This window comes from Parasteatoda tepidariorum, chromosome 7 (assembly GCF_043381705.1).
Source record: "Parasteatoda tepidariorum isolate YZ-2023 chromosome 7, CAS_Ptep_4.0, whole genome shotgun sequence".
NCBI classification, from domain to species: Eukaryota; Metazoa; Arthropoda; class Arachnida; order Araneae; family Theridiidae; genus Parasteatoda; species Parasteatoda tepidariorum.
In genome coordinates, this window is record NC_092210.1 from 59538550 (window position 1) to 59557366 (window position 18817).

The 18817-nt window shown below is 28.2% G+C and overlaps 1 protein-coding gene across 1 annotated transcript; it reads left to right on the forward strand.

Annotated features, from left to right (window-relative positions):
• The first annotated feature begins 17166 nt into the window (after window positions 1–17166).
• LOC107439319 (piggyBac transposable element-derived protein 3-like) lies at window positions 17167–18576 on the forward strand. Its single transcript, XM_016051875.3, has one exon. The coding sequence runs from the start codon at window positions 17167–17169 to the stop codon at window positions 18574–18576; it is 1410 nt and encodes a 469-aa protein (XP_015907361.3).
• Window positions 18577–18817: the final 241 nt, after the last annotated feature.

Here is an 18817-nt window from a genome sequence, read left to right on the forward strand (position 1 = left end):
CTAAGGCAACAATAATCAATTACAGCAAATAAGCTCACATGTGTATATTGTTCAATGTTTCTAATTTTTTTTGTATTCTTTAAAAGGGAGACTAACCAATTAGCATATTTTTTATTAAAATGTTAAAACTGGTTGTACTGAAAAATATATCCGTTTTTATCGAGAAATTTAACAAGATGCCTATTTTTGTCAAATCTGAAAAATACAAACAACCCAAGATTTGAACAAGCATGACTGTAAAAATAATAATTAAAACCATTACCTATCGTGTATTATGTGATTATCCCTATCCATTTTCTTGATTTTGAATTGAACGATTTTAAATCTGGGGATGTTTTAAGTTTTACTACATTAAAAAAGTGTTGGCTAGTTCGTTGTAATAATAGAGATTTTTGACTTGAAAAACAAATTCAAGATTTTAAAAACTGCTGTTTTATTGCAATTACTTGATTGACAATGGATACTAAATGACATAGTATCAAAAAGAAAAACGAAAATTAAAACTTTTTGAGAGTATACGTGGCCATTAAACTCAACACTTAATCACATTTATCCAAAAAAAAGACGGAAAATCTGAAACTTAATGAAATTTATAAGATTATATTTATAAGAACAACGTTTTTTTCTTCATGAAAGATAAAATAAATTGCATCACAATTTAACAGTTTTTACAGACCTTAGCTCTCTTTTCCTTTTTTTTTACTCTATTGCATAGATCTACTCAATAAATAGTTGAAATAATCACTTTCCATTGACAAGAATCTTTGAGTTTTTTTTTATTCTATCGATCTCTTATACTGTATATAAATATTTTATTATACATATTTTCTTTTAAATAATTTCTATCTCAGTTTATGCATTATACTTATATTTAAATTTTTCACCTTTTGATTCAATGATATGGATTTGTTCAAACATATTCTACTTATTTGCATAGAATATCTAACCAACTAATACTAAATTTTATATTAAATTTGACAGTTCGCGAAAGATTCTTACTTTATAACAACAACATAGTAGGTTAGTAACAAAGACTCAGATAATGAAAATTTGACAATGATTTCACATCTTCTTAATTTTGATGGAAATAATTATATTTTATCTCAAAGATTATGGTATTATTCAATAACTTTTTGTACATAAAATTTATTATTCAAAATTTTTAGTGCGGCATAACTAAATAAAGCGTTTGAGCTCCTTAAATCTTTACCTAAAACCTTAGCTTCAATTTTTAAGTTTCTAATTTCCATCTCCTTTGTCAAAATCCAGATTATTAACTTATATATAAGTATTAAAAATTTAGCTGAACAGGAATCTTTTACCCGTAATTTTTAAAATTCAATACTTTTTAAATCTTCCTCCGGAATTTGGGATACTTAAGTGAGGCATCACTTTATTATGAATGTTTCACCAAGTTTAAGATTGTCAGATTTAGTTAATAATACATTTGGTTTTGTCACATTCAGTATTTCATTCCGATTGCATTTGTAATTTTCTGCTTTTATTCAATTTAAAATCGCATTTGATTAAAATATATTTCTTTAATTGTTTTTATATTTTCATGGGGATTATTATTTTTTTTTCTTTTTATACTGCTCTCTTGGAAAGAGCCTATTTGGGTTTAAATTCTAATCTCTTATTTTCGTGAGATTGGGGAGAGTTTAGACAATGTCTCCAAACCAGCTCTTCTCCTGGTGTCTGAAATTAAAAGATTTTTCTTGTCGATATACTATGTTTATGCATTATGTTTTTTCAAGCTCAAACCAATTATATTTTATTTACTAAATAATTCATAAGAGCTCAGTTTTCATCAAATCAATATTTTCGATAAATCTTTTAAAAAATAACAGAATAAAAAAATAAAATTTTATCTTCGATAAAATGTTATTTTTTTCTTCTTAAAATTGCAATTGGTATAAAGTATTTAATTTATTTATATTTTGTTTAACACTTTTTCAAAACATGAATAAAACATTTTGTGAATTTATTTGAAACTGTTAATTAATTTCTGGATTGAAATTCAAGTAAATATTATCAAATTATAGGTAATTAAAAACCATAACATATTATTTCGCTAAATTTTATAATTAGGGAACTTCCAATTTTGCAATGAGTTTTTACACATTTGATACAGTGATTTAAATCAAAGTTTAACCCCATCCCGCCCCAGTCAGGGGGCATCCGGAGAATACTGTAGGCTCTAAGTACGCGTACGTGACCTCTCAGCAAAAGAAAAAGAGGATTCAAAAAGGTAGGCCTGGTGGCGATCCATGGCAACACCGGAAGGCCTCAAAGAATTTAGTGAAATCTTAAAATTAACAATAGTAGTTACTCAGAAAATAGAATTTAGGAGTTTGAGTGTTCAAACATAATAGGGGAGGCATCAATTAAAAAAATAAATACAAAAAAACATTGTAAAAAGGTAACAAACATATTTTGATGATGAAAAGTACCAGAATTTGTCCAAAGCCCAGATACAATTTCAAAAAGAAGAGTTACGGCGAGTACAACGATTTAAATATAAAATTAAAAGTTTAATGAAATTTTAACCTTAATTTTGATAAAAAGCCATGCATCAAAGATAAAAATGCCACCTCTTTGATATGCTTGAAATGCATACCTCTACTGTAATAAAAAACGTGGAGTAGAAAATAAAGGAATAGATGAAATGATTTTCTTTTTCTCTATTGCAATAGCGAATTTTAACAAAGAACTTATTTCTTTTCTCAATGCGTTACTTTTATTTTCTATTTTATTAAGCTATTTTTAAACGCATAAATATTCTACTACTTTTGAAGTATGTACACATAATTTGTTTATAACTTCTTAAAATTTTAAAATTATCTTTTGTTTTATTATTCTTGTTTTATATTATGTCTTGTACATTGTCTCATTTATTTCTTGTTTCTATTCTCTTTTTTATCGCATCTTTTGTCTTCACATTAACGAACCAAATAAATATTTTAATAGCATAACTCAGGCAAAACTTGGAATTCAAAAAACCAAAAAATACTTAAAAACAAAAAATCTTTTTTCTGATGTAGAAATTTTGTTCCAATTACGCGTATATAATATGTTAAAATAATATGTTAACACATAAACTTCACAGTTTACTTGAAAATAATATGTTTATATGTTATGTCAATTTCACTTAGATTAAAAGGTTATAAGGAATTAAAAAGAAAACATTTTGCAGCAATTTTGTTGATTTTTAAGCAAGAAGAATGGATTAATTAAAGTGTAATAAAGTACCATATTAAAAGCAATGTTAGGTATAATTTATGATAAAAATTGAAATATCAAGGTAATTGAAGTTAAAACAAAAGTATATTCAGCTCGAAACTAGGAAAATAAACTTGTTCCGAGGAAATATTTAACTGTTTTTTTTGCTTATTTCATTTAAAAATGCGAATAGCTTCTTTTCGTTCTTAAACAATTTGTTTTTTATTCTTAATACACTTTGACGGAACGTTATCTAAAAGTTATGGATTATAATATGAATTAGCGATGTAGTAGTCTGATTTAAGTACATTGAAAAAATCCATGCGTTTGTTTTTCTAGAACTCGTACAGGCACGTATTCAATAATCAAAAACTGACTTAAAAACGTCAATTTATTATTCAATAGTTATTTGATTAATGTCAATCAATTTTAGGTGATGTTTACTTTTAGCAAATCAGAAAACTAAATATTTTCTGTATAAAATTTTTTTCGCGATAGTATTTAATGAAGAGAAATAAAAATTTCGTTAAAAAATATGAGGCATTGTAAAGAATTTTAGTGAGAAGTCTTAAAATTTTAAATTTAGTTTGTTGGAGGATCAGGGATGAATTCAACAACTAGAGTGCTGTAAGTTTAGAATAAAATATTAAATTTACTTTTTAAAGAATTTCGAAAACTCTTATGCAAATGTCTTTTCGAAAACATGTTAAAATCTTCTGTGTTTACTTAACCCAAATATTGGAAGTCCTTTATGGTGTTTCTTGAATATATTTCCATTGAAAATAGTCTTAACATTCAGTAACCATGTTTTTCTTTATCTCATTTTCTTATGCATTTGTAAAGTTTAGCAAATCCTGTCGAATCGAGAATGCCACTTGCATTAGAAATGTTATTTTATTCTGAAGAATCATGTGTGTACATACATAAAAAAAATACTCGAGAACGCTGTTTCAAAACTTTCGAATCAAGTAAAATAACGAATGTTTAAAAAAATGCAAATTTATTTCTGCATTAAAAGAAATAAAAGAGCTTGAAGATTGTCTTTTTTTTAATTTTTTTTTGTATAAGAAAATATTCACAGCACAATTTGAAAACTTAAAGTTTATTTTCCAATCGGAAATTTTTAAATTAAAAACTACTATTCATAAAAGAAGGATGAAAACAAACATGTAATAAAAACGAAAGAAAATAAGTGCACATTCGAATTATAATATTCGACACTGACATGTTTTAGCGCATATCAGCTTTAGATTTTACAACCATGGGATTTCAATACATAATAACTGGATCGCAAAATTAAGTAAAATAAACTATTTTGCAATTTAAATTTTTTGCTGCTTAAATTTAAGCGAGCTTTTTTTTAATTTTATTTTCATTAAACTCTTAAAAATAATTTGGGCTCAAAGTAATTTCGATGATTTTAGAGGTTTGCATCAATTTCAGCTTATGTCCGTATTGTGCAGGTATGAAGTTATTGCGTTGTTTCTTTTAAAATTATTACTTAGTCATGCTGATTTGGAGCGTTCCCCAAATTTTGGTTAAAATAAGTTAAATCATTTTTATTTTTATTTAAATTTTTTTAAAACTTGCAGTCTGCTTTCAGACTATGAAAAAGATAATTTCTAAATTGACATGTATTTTCCGAAATAGTTAAATATCCAATTTTTACATTAAGTTTTTTTGTATAATAGGATATTTTTTTATTATTCGACATTTACCTCCTATTTTTTAAAACTTTCTTTTATTTTTTAGTCTCTATTTTCTTCTTTTTTTACTATCAAAATAGTACACAACTATGATTTAACTATATTTAAGAACAATTTAAATGGTTCAGCATGTTCTCTCATGGATTTTGCATCTTTTATCACCAAATTCACTTCAATTCCTATTACGGAAAACAAAAACTCGATTGTAAAATATAAAAGTATATTTTATTTTCTAATATGTTCTATAAATTTGGGATTGTAAGTAAATTTATTATAGTTCTAGAATATTTCAAAGCGATTAATTTAAACACCTACAAGTCATATGCTAAAATATTTTTCTAAACACTCAAAAATTTAAACTTTTTATACAATAAATTAAAAAGTGAAATAAGCATTTTTCTTTCGCACTGTACCTAAATACATCAAAGATACGAAATTTCACTTGCAAATAACATTCGGTAGTTTGACTAATATGTATGCATACATTTGAAAATAAGTCTTTTGTTCGGTTTTCAAAGGGATTCTTTTGTGCTTTGAAGTATAATATGTTTCAATTATGTTTATTTGTAAAAAAAAAACAGAAATTGAGTTTCAATACACATGTTGATTCCGAGTGATATTTTTTTTAACAATCACCCTGTATAAATACATTTTACAGAAAGATATTCTCAATACATTCTCGCATATTTGCTATTTGAAAGCCAAAAGACGAATTTCAGAAAATAAGAGGAGCTTTTCTTTTGTATACATAATAGCTGCAAAGTTCCATAAAAGAAAGAGCTTTACATTTTGAACCACAGAACATAAAATCAAGAAATAAATTGTAATAAGTAATACATAAATAAAATTGAAAATAATAATGAAAATAAAATTTCACAGACTCGATGAAAAAGAGAAAGAAAAAAAGATTGTAAATAGTGTGTATGAGGAAAGCAATATTTTCACAATTTATTTTCATTTAAAATGAATATTGAATTCGAAGTGTAGGATTAAAGACTGAAATGCTTTTTGTAAATTTAGCTTCGAGATATTTATTGCTTGCTTAAAATTATCTTAAAACTTTAGTCTTTGCTTACTTAAATGGTTTTTGGTGAATATAAATGTATTAATTTTACCCGCTGGAGAAAGCAGTGGAATCACCCATAATATCAAAAGAATTATTCCACTCTGGATGATTTTATCTTATCAATTTCATCTGCTATTACTATTACTATTACAATTTAGTCAAGAAATATGGTGTTCCATGAAGAATTTGCTTCCTATCTTCAATTCATTTGATCACTAATAATCACAAGATATGTCTAATTTTTTTCCCTGATGCTATTACCCGGACTGAATGATAGAAAATTTCAGCTTGTTATAATTATTCGTTTTTTTCTTTCTGATAAATGCTTCAGATAATCTCTGATAGTTACTTTTTATCTTATTTTTAGAAATATTATTATCGTTTGAATTTTTGGTTTTATTATAAATCTTTCAGTTTGCAATTTATTATTTTTTTCTGACTTTATCTGAGTGCAAGCATTTGTTAATTGCTGCTTCCTTTTTAAAGTCATACGTTCTATAAATTTCATTTTAATAAATGTTGTGTTCTTAAAGCCATTTTATTTGCTTCTGAATATTAATTTAATGTTTTTAAAAATTATCTCTGTGCAAAATTCAGTTAATTTTTGCATAACTGCTAATTTAAATAATATTTTGTCAGTTTCTTTAATATCTGTATATATCTGTGGTATTGTATGTCAGATTTTATTCAATTCTGAAAGCATGCAATTTATCATGTACTGCTTCATAATGTACCGTTTTCTAAATTTCTTCCAAGAGTAATTTAATGTATGTATTTTAATTCTGATTTATTTTTTAAACCTCTTGTTTAGCCCAGCATATCCTTATTTGCACCTTGCGCTGCTGTATTCAACTACTCTATGTTCAACTCAACTTATTATATTTTTTTTGACATCTATATAAGAAGTATTTAACACTCAATGCTTGTATATACATGCACTCAGTCAGTATACCCATAATACCCCTGCAATATTTTTCCTTGCAATTCTTATCATTCATTTTTTGTAACATTTGTAATTACTATATTATTTTATTAAATATAGGATATAAAGTTTTTCCACTGCAGAAGTACAGCAAGAAATTATAATTTTAGGCAGTTTTTTAATGATTACGAATAAATTTATTTTTATACCTTCACATTTGGTGCTAAGTTCATCTGGATATAGATACGTATTTGCAAAATTATTTTGGCACACATATTAATTAATATCACTTGCACCACGTGAGGGATAAAAAAGCCATATAGGATTTGTGCATGGTCTCTTGCGATAGTGGGATCGCCATATAGGATTTGTACACGGTCTCTTGCGATAGTGAGATCGCCATATAGAATTTGTACACGGTCTCTTGCGATAGTGAGATTGCCCTATAGGATTTGTACACGGTTTCTTGCGATAGTGAGAACGTCATATAGGATTTGTACTAAAAGTACCTTGAAGAAATCTTGCTGAAATTTTTCAATATAATCCTAGAAATTATATTTTCTTTGATTAATTCCATTCGTCTAATCCAAATGATTGATATGTCCAGGAGATCTTTCTATCCTTTTTTCCTGAATCTTTTGTTCTTATTCTACGCTTCTATAGCATCTGATTCGAACAACAAAAATATGTAATATTCCTTTGTTTGGCAATATGTAATTAATTTTAGCTCTTTTATTATTTAGCTTTATACATCTTTTTCATTCATAAGATAGTATAAGATAGGAGTGTATTTTCAGGGATTCTAAGTTCAAAGGTTTTTGCATCAATTAATAATAGGCGAGACAGTTTTTTGACACCATTCAGTTATTCCATTAAGAGTTGTAGCTTGATTGTTTTGAAGTATAGCCAAAGTGACTTTTGCTCTAATAAATTTAAACAAAATATAGGAAAAATATGGAATAAGGTTTTATTATAAAAATAGAGACATTTCTCAATATCTGCAAGTTTTTAGGCTAAATATATATATAGTAGTTAATAAAAGAAGAAGGCATAGTCAAAAAAAGAAGAAGGCAGTTTTTAGGCAAAATATATTCTGTTTAGGCATAGAATATTCGCCTTTTTTAGCAAACGAGGGTAAATAAATAATCACTTTTTAAAGCACTGTTAATTAAACGTATCTATCTACGGTTTGGAAAAAAATGCACTTTATCAAGATCTATTTCTTTTTTTGAGAAAATTCGCATATTTTTGCTAGCTTTTTGTCATTTTGAATTTTTATAACTGTACGCACCAATTATCTTAAATTGTTTTGTGGAGCAAAAATGCAACATCAAATAACGAGAGTTTTCTTTTTCGGATGGAAAGACTAAAGCTGATTATCTGGTAGAAAAGTTTTTATTCAATATGGTTATGATTTTCATTTCTTTTTCAGCTACGCTTTCCTTTTTTATATTTTATTTCTTATTTCTTGTTCGTATAACTTATAAGGAAACACATCATTATGTATGGTCACCATATTTCCTTCTGTGGAACCCTTTGTGGGGAATACTTTGGGCTTGTACTGGGAGGCGAGAAGTCAACAATGACTTTTTTTTATATTTTTTTTTATATTGTTCTTAGTTCTTTGTGTTTATTTGCTACATTTTGTCAAGTTCTCAGCCATTCGAAATAAAAAATATTACTAATGATGTCTTTTAGGGCGAACAAGATTTTTTCTCACCTTTAGCACTATATAGCAATTTACTTCACAAGAATTGCAATACCAGTTTACATTTTTTAAAAAAGATAATAACTTAAAAAATATAATGATATCTCAAAATGTATTTGATTTTAATAGTTTTATGAGTATATAATAATTTTAGATTGATTGCAGGCGATTAATTAAAAAATTGCTTTGTGTTTTTTTGTGTGGAATTAGTTTTTAAATGGGACGTTTACGTGACATTCAAGAATGAATAAAACTATGAGTTAATGACTTAAGTTGACATGGTAAAAAATCAACAATGTATAGACAACTGCTTGAATTGTTCTCAATCAAGCGTTAGCATAATTTTTCAACAGTATCGGAGGAACAGAAAGTTCAGAAATAATCGTTGTAATGGTGGCCGAAAACTAAAAGATAAACACCTGGAGGAAACCTAAAATTGAAGTCTATAGTTAGAAATAAAGCGTTACTGGTGAGTACGATATTTGTTTTGAAAATGGAAAAGATGAAGGAAATTTAATGTTTATAAATCAACGACACTACGACTTCTTCATAAGTTTTAGTTCCAATTTCAAATTCCAAAAAACAAGCCACTTGCGACTACAAAACAAAAGCTTGCAAAAATGAGATGGTGCAAATCGAAATTGTCAAGGGACTTGGAGGATTGGAAAAAGATGTTATTCAGTGACAAAAGTGTGATTGGTGTATCTTATGATAATCAAGGCGTAGGAGCTTGGAAGATGAAACAAGGAGCATTTATTAAAGAGTGCCTAAAGCGTTCTGTAAACTTTACAGCTACTGTGGTGGTATGGTGTTGCATTCATGTGTCCTCAAAGAAAAAAGTTAATTCAGATATTTAACAAGATGTTCTCTACCACTGCATCAGAAGAAGACTTCTTTGAGAATACTTTTATTTTCCAACAAGGTTTAGCTTCTTTTCATATATCGAAATTAAATAAAATCTGACTAGAGCAAGGCAAATTTACAATGCTACCGTAGTCAGCTAATTTCCCAGATCTTAACCCAATTAAAAATTTATGGATTATGGTAAACAAAAAACTACAAAAAATTGCTCCTACAAACAAAGTGAGCCAGTGCAGAGCACAAAATCTACTTATTAAAGGTTTCATAAATTTATTTTCATGAAATAAATCTACTATTTTCCCCTTTTAAAATCCTAAATTGCTCCAAAAAATATGGTACTAATGAACAGATTATCTACAGGTCATACAAGATTAACACATAGAAACCTCTTACTAAGCGAACCAGCACGTCAGCTCCAGTTGCAGAGAACATTTTTAGCCAGTGTTCCACTTTTAATATTAAGAGACGACGATATAATCCTGAATTATCGACTTTAATTAGGGATAGATCACATAGAAACCTTGTCGAATATCTGAAAGACACTGGATACTTCCAAAACTTTTAAACACATTTAATTTTGACTTAGTGTTGAGTGAAGTATAGCTTTCTCCGATTGCAGTGCAAAGAATTTAAAACCAACTAACCTATAACTTTTAATTCCGGGCAAGATCGATTATATGCATTGATCAAAGTTAAAGGTTATGTTACAAAATATTAAGTAGTTTTCTTTCTCCGTTTATTATTGAAATTTAGTGTTCATAATGAAATATTCTAATATTTTGAACCGCATAAAATTTTATTCTAGTATTTTGATATTTATTCAAAAACAAATTGTATAGTTAATTTATGCTTAATTTTGGCTTGTTTTAATGTTCAAGCAAACTGCGAAATATGTATACTTGTTAAATTTTTAATTTAGTTTCAGTAGGTAGAAAAAAAATAAATGAACCAAGAGTTTTTAATGTCAAATTTTTAAGTTATTTTAAAACTTTCTGTCAGAGTTGTATTTATGAATGATAGACATTAACATGGGGATAGACGCATTGAAATTTTATCATAAAAATGAAATTTGCTTAACTTAATATATTGCTTTAGCAATATATGCTTGAGTTAATTGGTACTATTTATATTGGTTTAAGATTAATGGTATTTGCTAATTATAATTCCTGAAAACTCTTTCACCTTTTAAATTAAAAAATTTACACAAATTGTGTTGCGCTTTAGGAAAAATTATTTAGTCATTAGTATTATGGTAAGATTTAAATGATTAACAAGATCACACAATTATAATGTATTCTTTTATTATTAATCACTATTAAAAGAAATAAAGCTCAACTGAAGTATAATAAAGGATATTAAAAGTTTTATTAAGGTAATTATGAAAGTTTTTCTTAAATAGAAGAAAGAAAAAAAAAACTTCATAATCTTTGCTTACACTCAAAAGTTATTGAACTCCATATTTGACTTTTGAATTGAACCTACTTCAAATGATCATGGATCATGGATTAGAATTATCAGATGGATCGTGGGTTAGAATCCCCTTGACGTTAGGCTCACCGTGGGAGGCTTTCGAAGGTTTCCTCTCTATGTAGCGCAAATGCTGGTTAATTCCATCAAAAAGTTCTCCACGAAAGCAAATATCTCCCACTAATTGATCCAAGAGTTCCCTTGTCTTCTGGATTGAGTTCAAAATTACAAGGTTGGGGGCTGGACATTAGTAGCTCTAAACCCAAAAAATTTAGTTTGTAATACAACAACGGTTGTAAAATACAATAAATCTCTCAATTCAATTTAATTCAGAGTTTCTTTAATAGTTTAGGCCCATGAGAAGTATTAATTAAATAATTTAGAACAAAATTTTTTTTAAAAGTTCATTTAATCTCCGTGCATTTAATGATTTTATTTAATCTTCATGTTTCAAGAGAATTAATTTTTGTACATGTAATTTTCCTCGTGTTTTCTATTATATAATTCCAAGCTTATTTTTCACTTCATCGGAGAGGTATTAATTTTATTTTTATAAATTATTTTGCATCCTTTAGGTTGATTGACCGTACTACATTTCAAATGGTTAAAAACTATACTTCAGTTCAAAACACTGCACTGGGAAACAAAAGAATATAATTACATATTACTCGAGAAAATGCAGAATTAATCATTTGCGAACTTCTGCCTTTGTTTTAGATTTAAGTAAGCAAAAATAAATCTGTCAGGTCATCTTCAATGAATTACTTTCATCATTTCTAAGTAAGTTTTTTTCCATTTAAACTCGGATAATAATAAATTATTTCATTGCTTATCTGAGCTGTTCTGTTTTTATACTTGTAAGCTGTAATAATGTAACAGTTTTCAGATATATGAATTTATTTCAATATTCATAAGAAGCGCGTAAGGTAAGAAGATTACTCCACTCTTCATATATCTCTCAAGACCAAAAATGTTCTCTCAAATATTTGCTCTTCGGCTTATGTTCCTCTGAGAATTTATGATCTGCTTCATTTGTATTCCTCACTAAAAATAGCGGATTATTGAAAAAGTGTTCTCATTTTTTACATCCTATATTTCATATTTTTTGAAAGAGTTTAGATTAAGGATTTATTTTTCTTACTAGAAATTGAAGAAAAAAACATATTCGAAAATAGAGTAGAGAGGATATGCGGATATTTTAAAATATTTTTTTTATTGTAGTTATAATGTTAAAAATTATATATTTAAAAATGAAAAAAAAGTTTCCATATGATGAATAGGTGGGAAAATTCACAATAGAAAACATATGGTAAATAGTTGCGAAAATTCAAAATAAAAATACAATTTTCAATTGTTTATTTGAAAAAAGAAAAAGTAAAGCATATATTTCGGGAAACAGTAAGCTGCTTAGGCAAAATGAATTTATTAAAATTGAGCGAAAATGTATCCAAATAGCTCAAAAACAAATATAGCCAAAGCAAAAAACCGCAAATGCTCACTACTAAGTATAGTGACCTGCTCAAATCTGCTGTTTCAATTTTGAACATGTCAATAAAATCAATAATGAGTATATGGAGTTTTCAAATTTGATTATTTTAGTTTCGGATTTATTTTAACGCATGTTTGTTCAGTTTTGGGAAACCCTTTTTAACAGAGTAGATAGATACTTTCTTTATAAATAAAACTTTATCACAATAACAAAATCAAACATTATATATTTAGAAGTGGTTTAGAAAAGCTTTTATTGATTGATATAAATAAATGGTATAAAAATTCACAAAAGCTAAACAATTTTTTTCACTTTTATATTAAATGACAAAAAAAAAATATATATTTATGAAAAAACTTGTGTGGATAAACGAAAATTGTTTGTAAGGAAAATATCATATTAACAATGTCGAGCATAAAAATTCTGCTGAATAGCTTAAATAAATGATACCAAAAATTCAAAATATTAAAACGATTGCGTATTTATATTCAAAATTAATAAGAACCCAAATTTTTATCAATATTTTACAAAAATGGAATATTGGTGACTAAATTTGAAATGATCAATTATTACACAAAACTATTTGTTGCAAATAGTATATCAGAAGTAGCTGCTTGAAAAATGTATCACAAAGAAAGTTGAACTTTTCATGCGGGAAACATTGAAGAAGATCGATGAAGATTCTCCTAGAAATCGGGTAATAAATATAGACCAGACAGAAAAAAATCACAAATTTTGTCTGTACGTTTATTTTTTTACAAGTAAAAATATATCCGCAGAATGTTGCTAATACAGGATTATTTATAATTATGTAATGGATTTAATGTTTGCAAAATACTACATTCTACATATAGACTATTTATTTTTATTAATTACAAAGTAGTATCCTGAATGTAATTTTCAGAAAAGTTTATAAGTTGACATCATCAACCTGTGTTAAAATACGCATTGAAATTTCGATAAGAGCACAAGATCATCAAGTAAGAACAGAAATTAATAACAATAATACTAATAAACATTCAAGTACCTTAAAACTGTATATAAGTAAACTAAACTCAGTGGCGCGACAGCCCATAGAGGGCCAAGGCCTACTGTGCCCATCTCAGTTTTCTTGACCTTGGGCTCTGGGATGCAGGAGCAGATGTTGCGGTTAGGTGATCAGCCGAATGCGGAACCCTTAGTGTTTAGCTCCCAAGCATGCTTGGTACTCATTTATCGATCCACTGAAGGAATGAATGGCTGAGTTAACCTTGCCCGGCTCGAGGATCGAACCCAGGACCTGTGGCACGGGAGCGCGAAGCACTACCCCTCAGCCACTGGGCGTCACTGTATATAAGTAATATTTATTTAATATAGAAGGCATAATTAACAATAAATATTTGCGATGTTTTTGTGACAAGCAACAACTAATTTGTTGATTGGTAATTTCAGCCTTCAAAATGATCTCAGTGTTTCACACAACTATACAAAGTGTTCTGCAAAGGCAGTCCTTACTATATGCATATTTAGAATCCTAGTCAAACATGAAGCTGGAAATATTTAAACGCCGAAAAAAACAATACAAATTACGATTAATGAATGCTGTTAATTTATACAACAAAATAAGCTTAATAACAAGTAGAAACATAGCGAAGTTAGACAATTTTAGGAAACATTTTCAAGTTTTCTTTTGCAAATTCTCAGTTGTGTATCTTTCAATTTCTTTCACTTTTAAATATTGATTTGTAATTCTCCAACGTGTGGAGTTTTTGGTCTTCCTTTTTTACATAAATTAAAAATATATATTAAGGGTGATTCATACTGAATATCTGTCGTACCAGTAGGCAAATAAATTTCATAACGCGAATTCAAATCTTATATGCCCATGAATTAATCACATTTGAATGATATTTTTATTTGTAATTCAGCTTGTATGTTTCTGCGTATTTTTACATATTAATAAATTGTCCATGTTTTAATTGGCATCATCGTATTTTTTTCTTATATTTTTATTTTATTTATCCATAATTTGTTATATGAAGCTCATTTGTCTAACTTATTTGCATTTCCATAATGTATTTTAAAATTAGTAATATTTCTTGTCATAACGATTTTTATCGGATTATTACTCACTTTCCGAATTTTAAATTCTATTTGATCTATTTCGATTGTAAATAGCACAACCTAATAGACTTTATTTTTTTATTTGCATTAAAACCGTTAAATTGTTGTTGCAAGCCTTTTATAGAACTCGTGTCATTAAACTTCTCATAAAATTCAATTGTCACTCTACTAAATTATACAATTTTATTCCTGTTAAATCCTTATTCAAACTTTAATCGTAACCTTTTAGGATCTTAACTCTAACAGCTATTAAACTACGATTATTTTTAGTATACTATGACTTTTCCGAATAATGAAATTTTATTGAAGAAGAGGGAAAAAAAACGCAACGAACCGAGGATTTAAATGCTTCTTTTAATTAAGTTGCCCTCTCTTTAAAGGTAATTATTCCGGAAGAGCAACTTAACATTTACCCAAATGAAGGAATTCGGTCGAGAAGTACCTCTTCATTAATTTACAAAATCGTAAAAATAGTGGCAATAGAAAGAAAACTAATAATAGAAGGAAAAATTGAAGAGGGATAAAAGCTTCATAGCTCTAATTGCCTAGTTATCACATTTTAAAACTACTCATCCAACACTTCAGATTATTTGCTTAAGGGCATTTATTTGTAATTCTTTTTAAAGGATCAAGATAACGTAATTAAAATGTTCATGCACTTTCATTTAATCAAGATGATAACAGTTTATATATAATTTTACTGTTTGTAAAAATATTTTTTTAATCAACTAAATTTATTGTTCTGTCCACATTAAATAAATAAATAATTTTTCTAAACACTTCTAGAAACAAAATTTATGCTTTATGCTAAATGTCGTGTTTAAGTGTTAGGTTTTCCTTTATTATAATATGCATAAATAAGTAAAATTGTGGTTTCTAAGATCTTCGATGGAGTAATCGGAAACTGTGATACACGGATGATAACTTGCTTCTCTTCTCTCTGTGGGTATTATATTAAAGTTTAATCCTCCTTATTTTATGATTCTTGGGGTAATAAATTTGTTACGAAATAATTTTTCCCACCATTTCTTAAAAATAATACAAAAATTGACTGAAGGGCTTCTAAAGTGTTGACTGAATTGGCCAAAATGCTGAAAGTTGTTTTATTTTATTTAGTCTCTACGACTTTATAATATCCATTCTAGGATATAGAGCAGTTGGCATGCCTCATGATCAAATCATTTACCATGCTATTTCATCCTACGTGTAGATAAAATGAGCAAGGATTTCAAAAAAGAATTTAATTCAAAGAGGAAGAAAATATAAAAATGCGAACTAATACGTTATGCTTAAGAAACCAGATATTTATTCAGATCAATTAGTCAAATTATTGAAAAAGAGGAAAAACAATTACCCACAAACCTGTTGGTAGCAGACTACGTAAGATATTATTTCAACATGTATCTTATTTTTTATTATGTAACTTTATTCATTCTCAATGAGAAGTTTAGAGGTAAGCAATTTAAACATCAAAACAAATATTTGCGCAAACTTTAGGGGAAATTTTTAAATTTTCTCTAAACAATTATAATATTCATAAATTATTTTAAGACTCCAGAATACGCACATATCTTATATTGTTTGTCTAGTTCAAAAATAAGTAGTTTCTATTTGTGCTGGACCAAATCGACTCCGGTTGACAGCTAAAAGTTCACACATACACCGCATTATTTTGGTGAATTCAAAAAGAGCAAACCCGTATTTTACCATCGACCTATATACAGGACAGCTGCAATTTGTTACATTTTTACAGCTGATATCGTTAAATTTAATTATTTTTCACTTCTAAAGAGAAGTTTTTGATGGATTGGCATTAATTATACCCATTTTATGTATAATTTTATGTTTTTTTGTATTTTTTTAAACTTTTTGAAAATGGCTTATCTTTACTATTTTATTTGACACGAATTAAAATTTCATTTTAAATAATTGCAAGAAGAAAACAATAAATTTCTTTTAAAATTTATTAACTCCAAGACTTCAGTATTACATTTGAGTAAAAATTGATTCGAAAAATGTATATTTAAACTGGTTTTACAAGTGATTTAGATGCTTTCCTATATACAGGACAATGGTAAAATCCCCTACTACCGGCACCCTGCTGAGAAACTCCATTACATCCGGGTTTCTTTGAACAAAACGTCAGAGTTTGCTTTTAAACTTCCTCCTCATTGGTCAAGAGGTTTAATCACGTGGTGACGCTATCTGTTTGGGGGGAATTATGAACTTAGAAGTGAGCAATTCATTCAATGCGTAACTATTTTAGCGAGAAAACGTCGAAAATGAGTAGAAGATTTTTAACAATTGAAGAGGCCCATGACTATTTAATGTCATTGAGCGATGAATTTGATGACAGTGATCCTGAAATGGTAATATTGCTACCTGATCCCGATGTAGTCACTGATGATGAAGACATTGATGATGCCTGTACTAGCAATGAACATAGACCTGTTATATTTGATGAAAAACCACAGGAAGAAACTGCAGGAACTATTGAAGTTATGAAGGAAAAAACAAATGCAAGAAGTAAATATTTCATCACCAAAATGGGCGAATCGAACACCAAAATATTCGTCAGCTCCCGAATTATTTCATAGTGGAAATCATCAAAAAATAGTGGGCATGGTTTCAGGAAAATCACCTGTAGAGTTATTTGAAATGGTGGCTAAAAATATGATTGCAAAAACAGTAGACGAAAGTAACAAGTATGCAGGACAAAAAAATAATCAAGAATTTAATCTAAAAACAGATGAATTTAAGCAATTTCTAGGAATTTTATTCTACAGTGGTTATCACATTTTGCCTAGAGAAAAAATGTACTGGGAAAATGCTCCTGATGTTGGAACAACTCTCGTCAGTCAAGCTATGTCGAGAAAAAGGTATTTTGATATCAAGAAGTACTTGCACTTTAATGACAACACTGCTATTGATTCATCAGATCTCTTTTACAAAGTTCGTCCAATTTATGAGCTGTTGAATGAATCTATACAACAATTCGGGGTGTTTTCGGAACATTTAAGTATTGATGAAAGATTGGTTCGTTATTTTGGAAAACACGGTTGCAAAATGTATATGAAAGGGAAACCCGTGAAATTTGGATACAAACTCTGGATACTCGCATCTTTTGATGGATATCCTTTCCATATAATACCGTATCAAGGAGCGAAGAAAGATATTGAGTCTGACCTAAAGAAAGCGAAAAAGTCATTATTTCAAATGGTTGTTGAAAATTTGCTTTCAATCGTTGAAACTCCAGCACTTTATAAAATCTATATGGATAACTTTTTCACATCTTATGATCTTTTCGTTAGCCTAAAGAGTAAGAACTTCTTCGCTACAGGAACTGTTAGAGAGAATAGAATGGGAAAATGTCCCTTAAAATCATCTAAAATTTTGGGTAAGATAGATCGTGGAACATCCGATCGAAAGTTTGACTCTAGAAATGAAATTGCAGCAGCACTCTGGAATGATAAAAGAGTAGTATCATTGATAACTAGTTTTGAAGAAACAAAATGCTTCACAAAAGTTGAGAGAAGAATGAAGGGTGGGAAGCTGAAAGTAGACATACCATCATGTGTTGTTTCCTGTAACAAGTATAAGAATGGAGTAGACTTGTTTGACAATCTCATGGAAACATATTGTTCTTCTATACAAGGAAAAAAATGGTATTGGTCATTATTCATAAATGCATTTGAGACATCATTGCTTGCAGCATGGAAACTTTCCAAACTTTTTGTGCCTGAACAAAGTCTAGAACTACTGGAATTTCGTCGACACATTACAGTAGCCTACCTAGGATTGAGCGTACCTCGAAATAATGTTGGAAGAAGCTTAGGCGCTCAACAAAGAAACCCAGACTACTTGAAATTGCAAACTGATCACACATTAATTAGAAATCCTGATGGAAAACAACGACGTTGTCAGCTTAAAAACTGTACAGGAAAACCTACTACTGTGTGCCAGAAATGTAACTTAGGACTTTGCGTCGAATGTTTCCTGCCATTTCATGTAAACCAAGAGGCTTGTTCATAAAACATATGGTAGTGGATTGGACCATCGTCCTATATATAGGACAGCTTGTAAATATTAAACCATTAAAGTTTTGGTGAGTTTTTTGAATGTTATGTTTTTCTTGATGTTTAATTAGTATGTGACAGAAATTTTTTCAATAAATATTACTTTTTTCTAAATGTGGTAAAATATGGGTTAACATCAAAAAAAGTTTTTTTTCCTAATTCGCCAGTTGGGGATATTCAATGAATCATTCAAATAA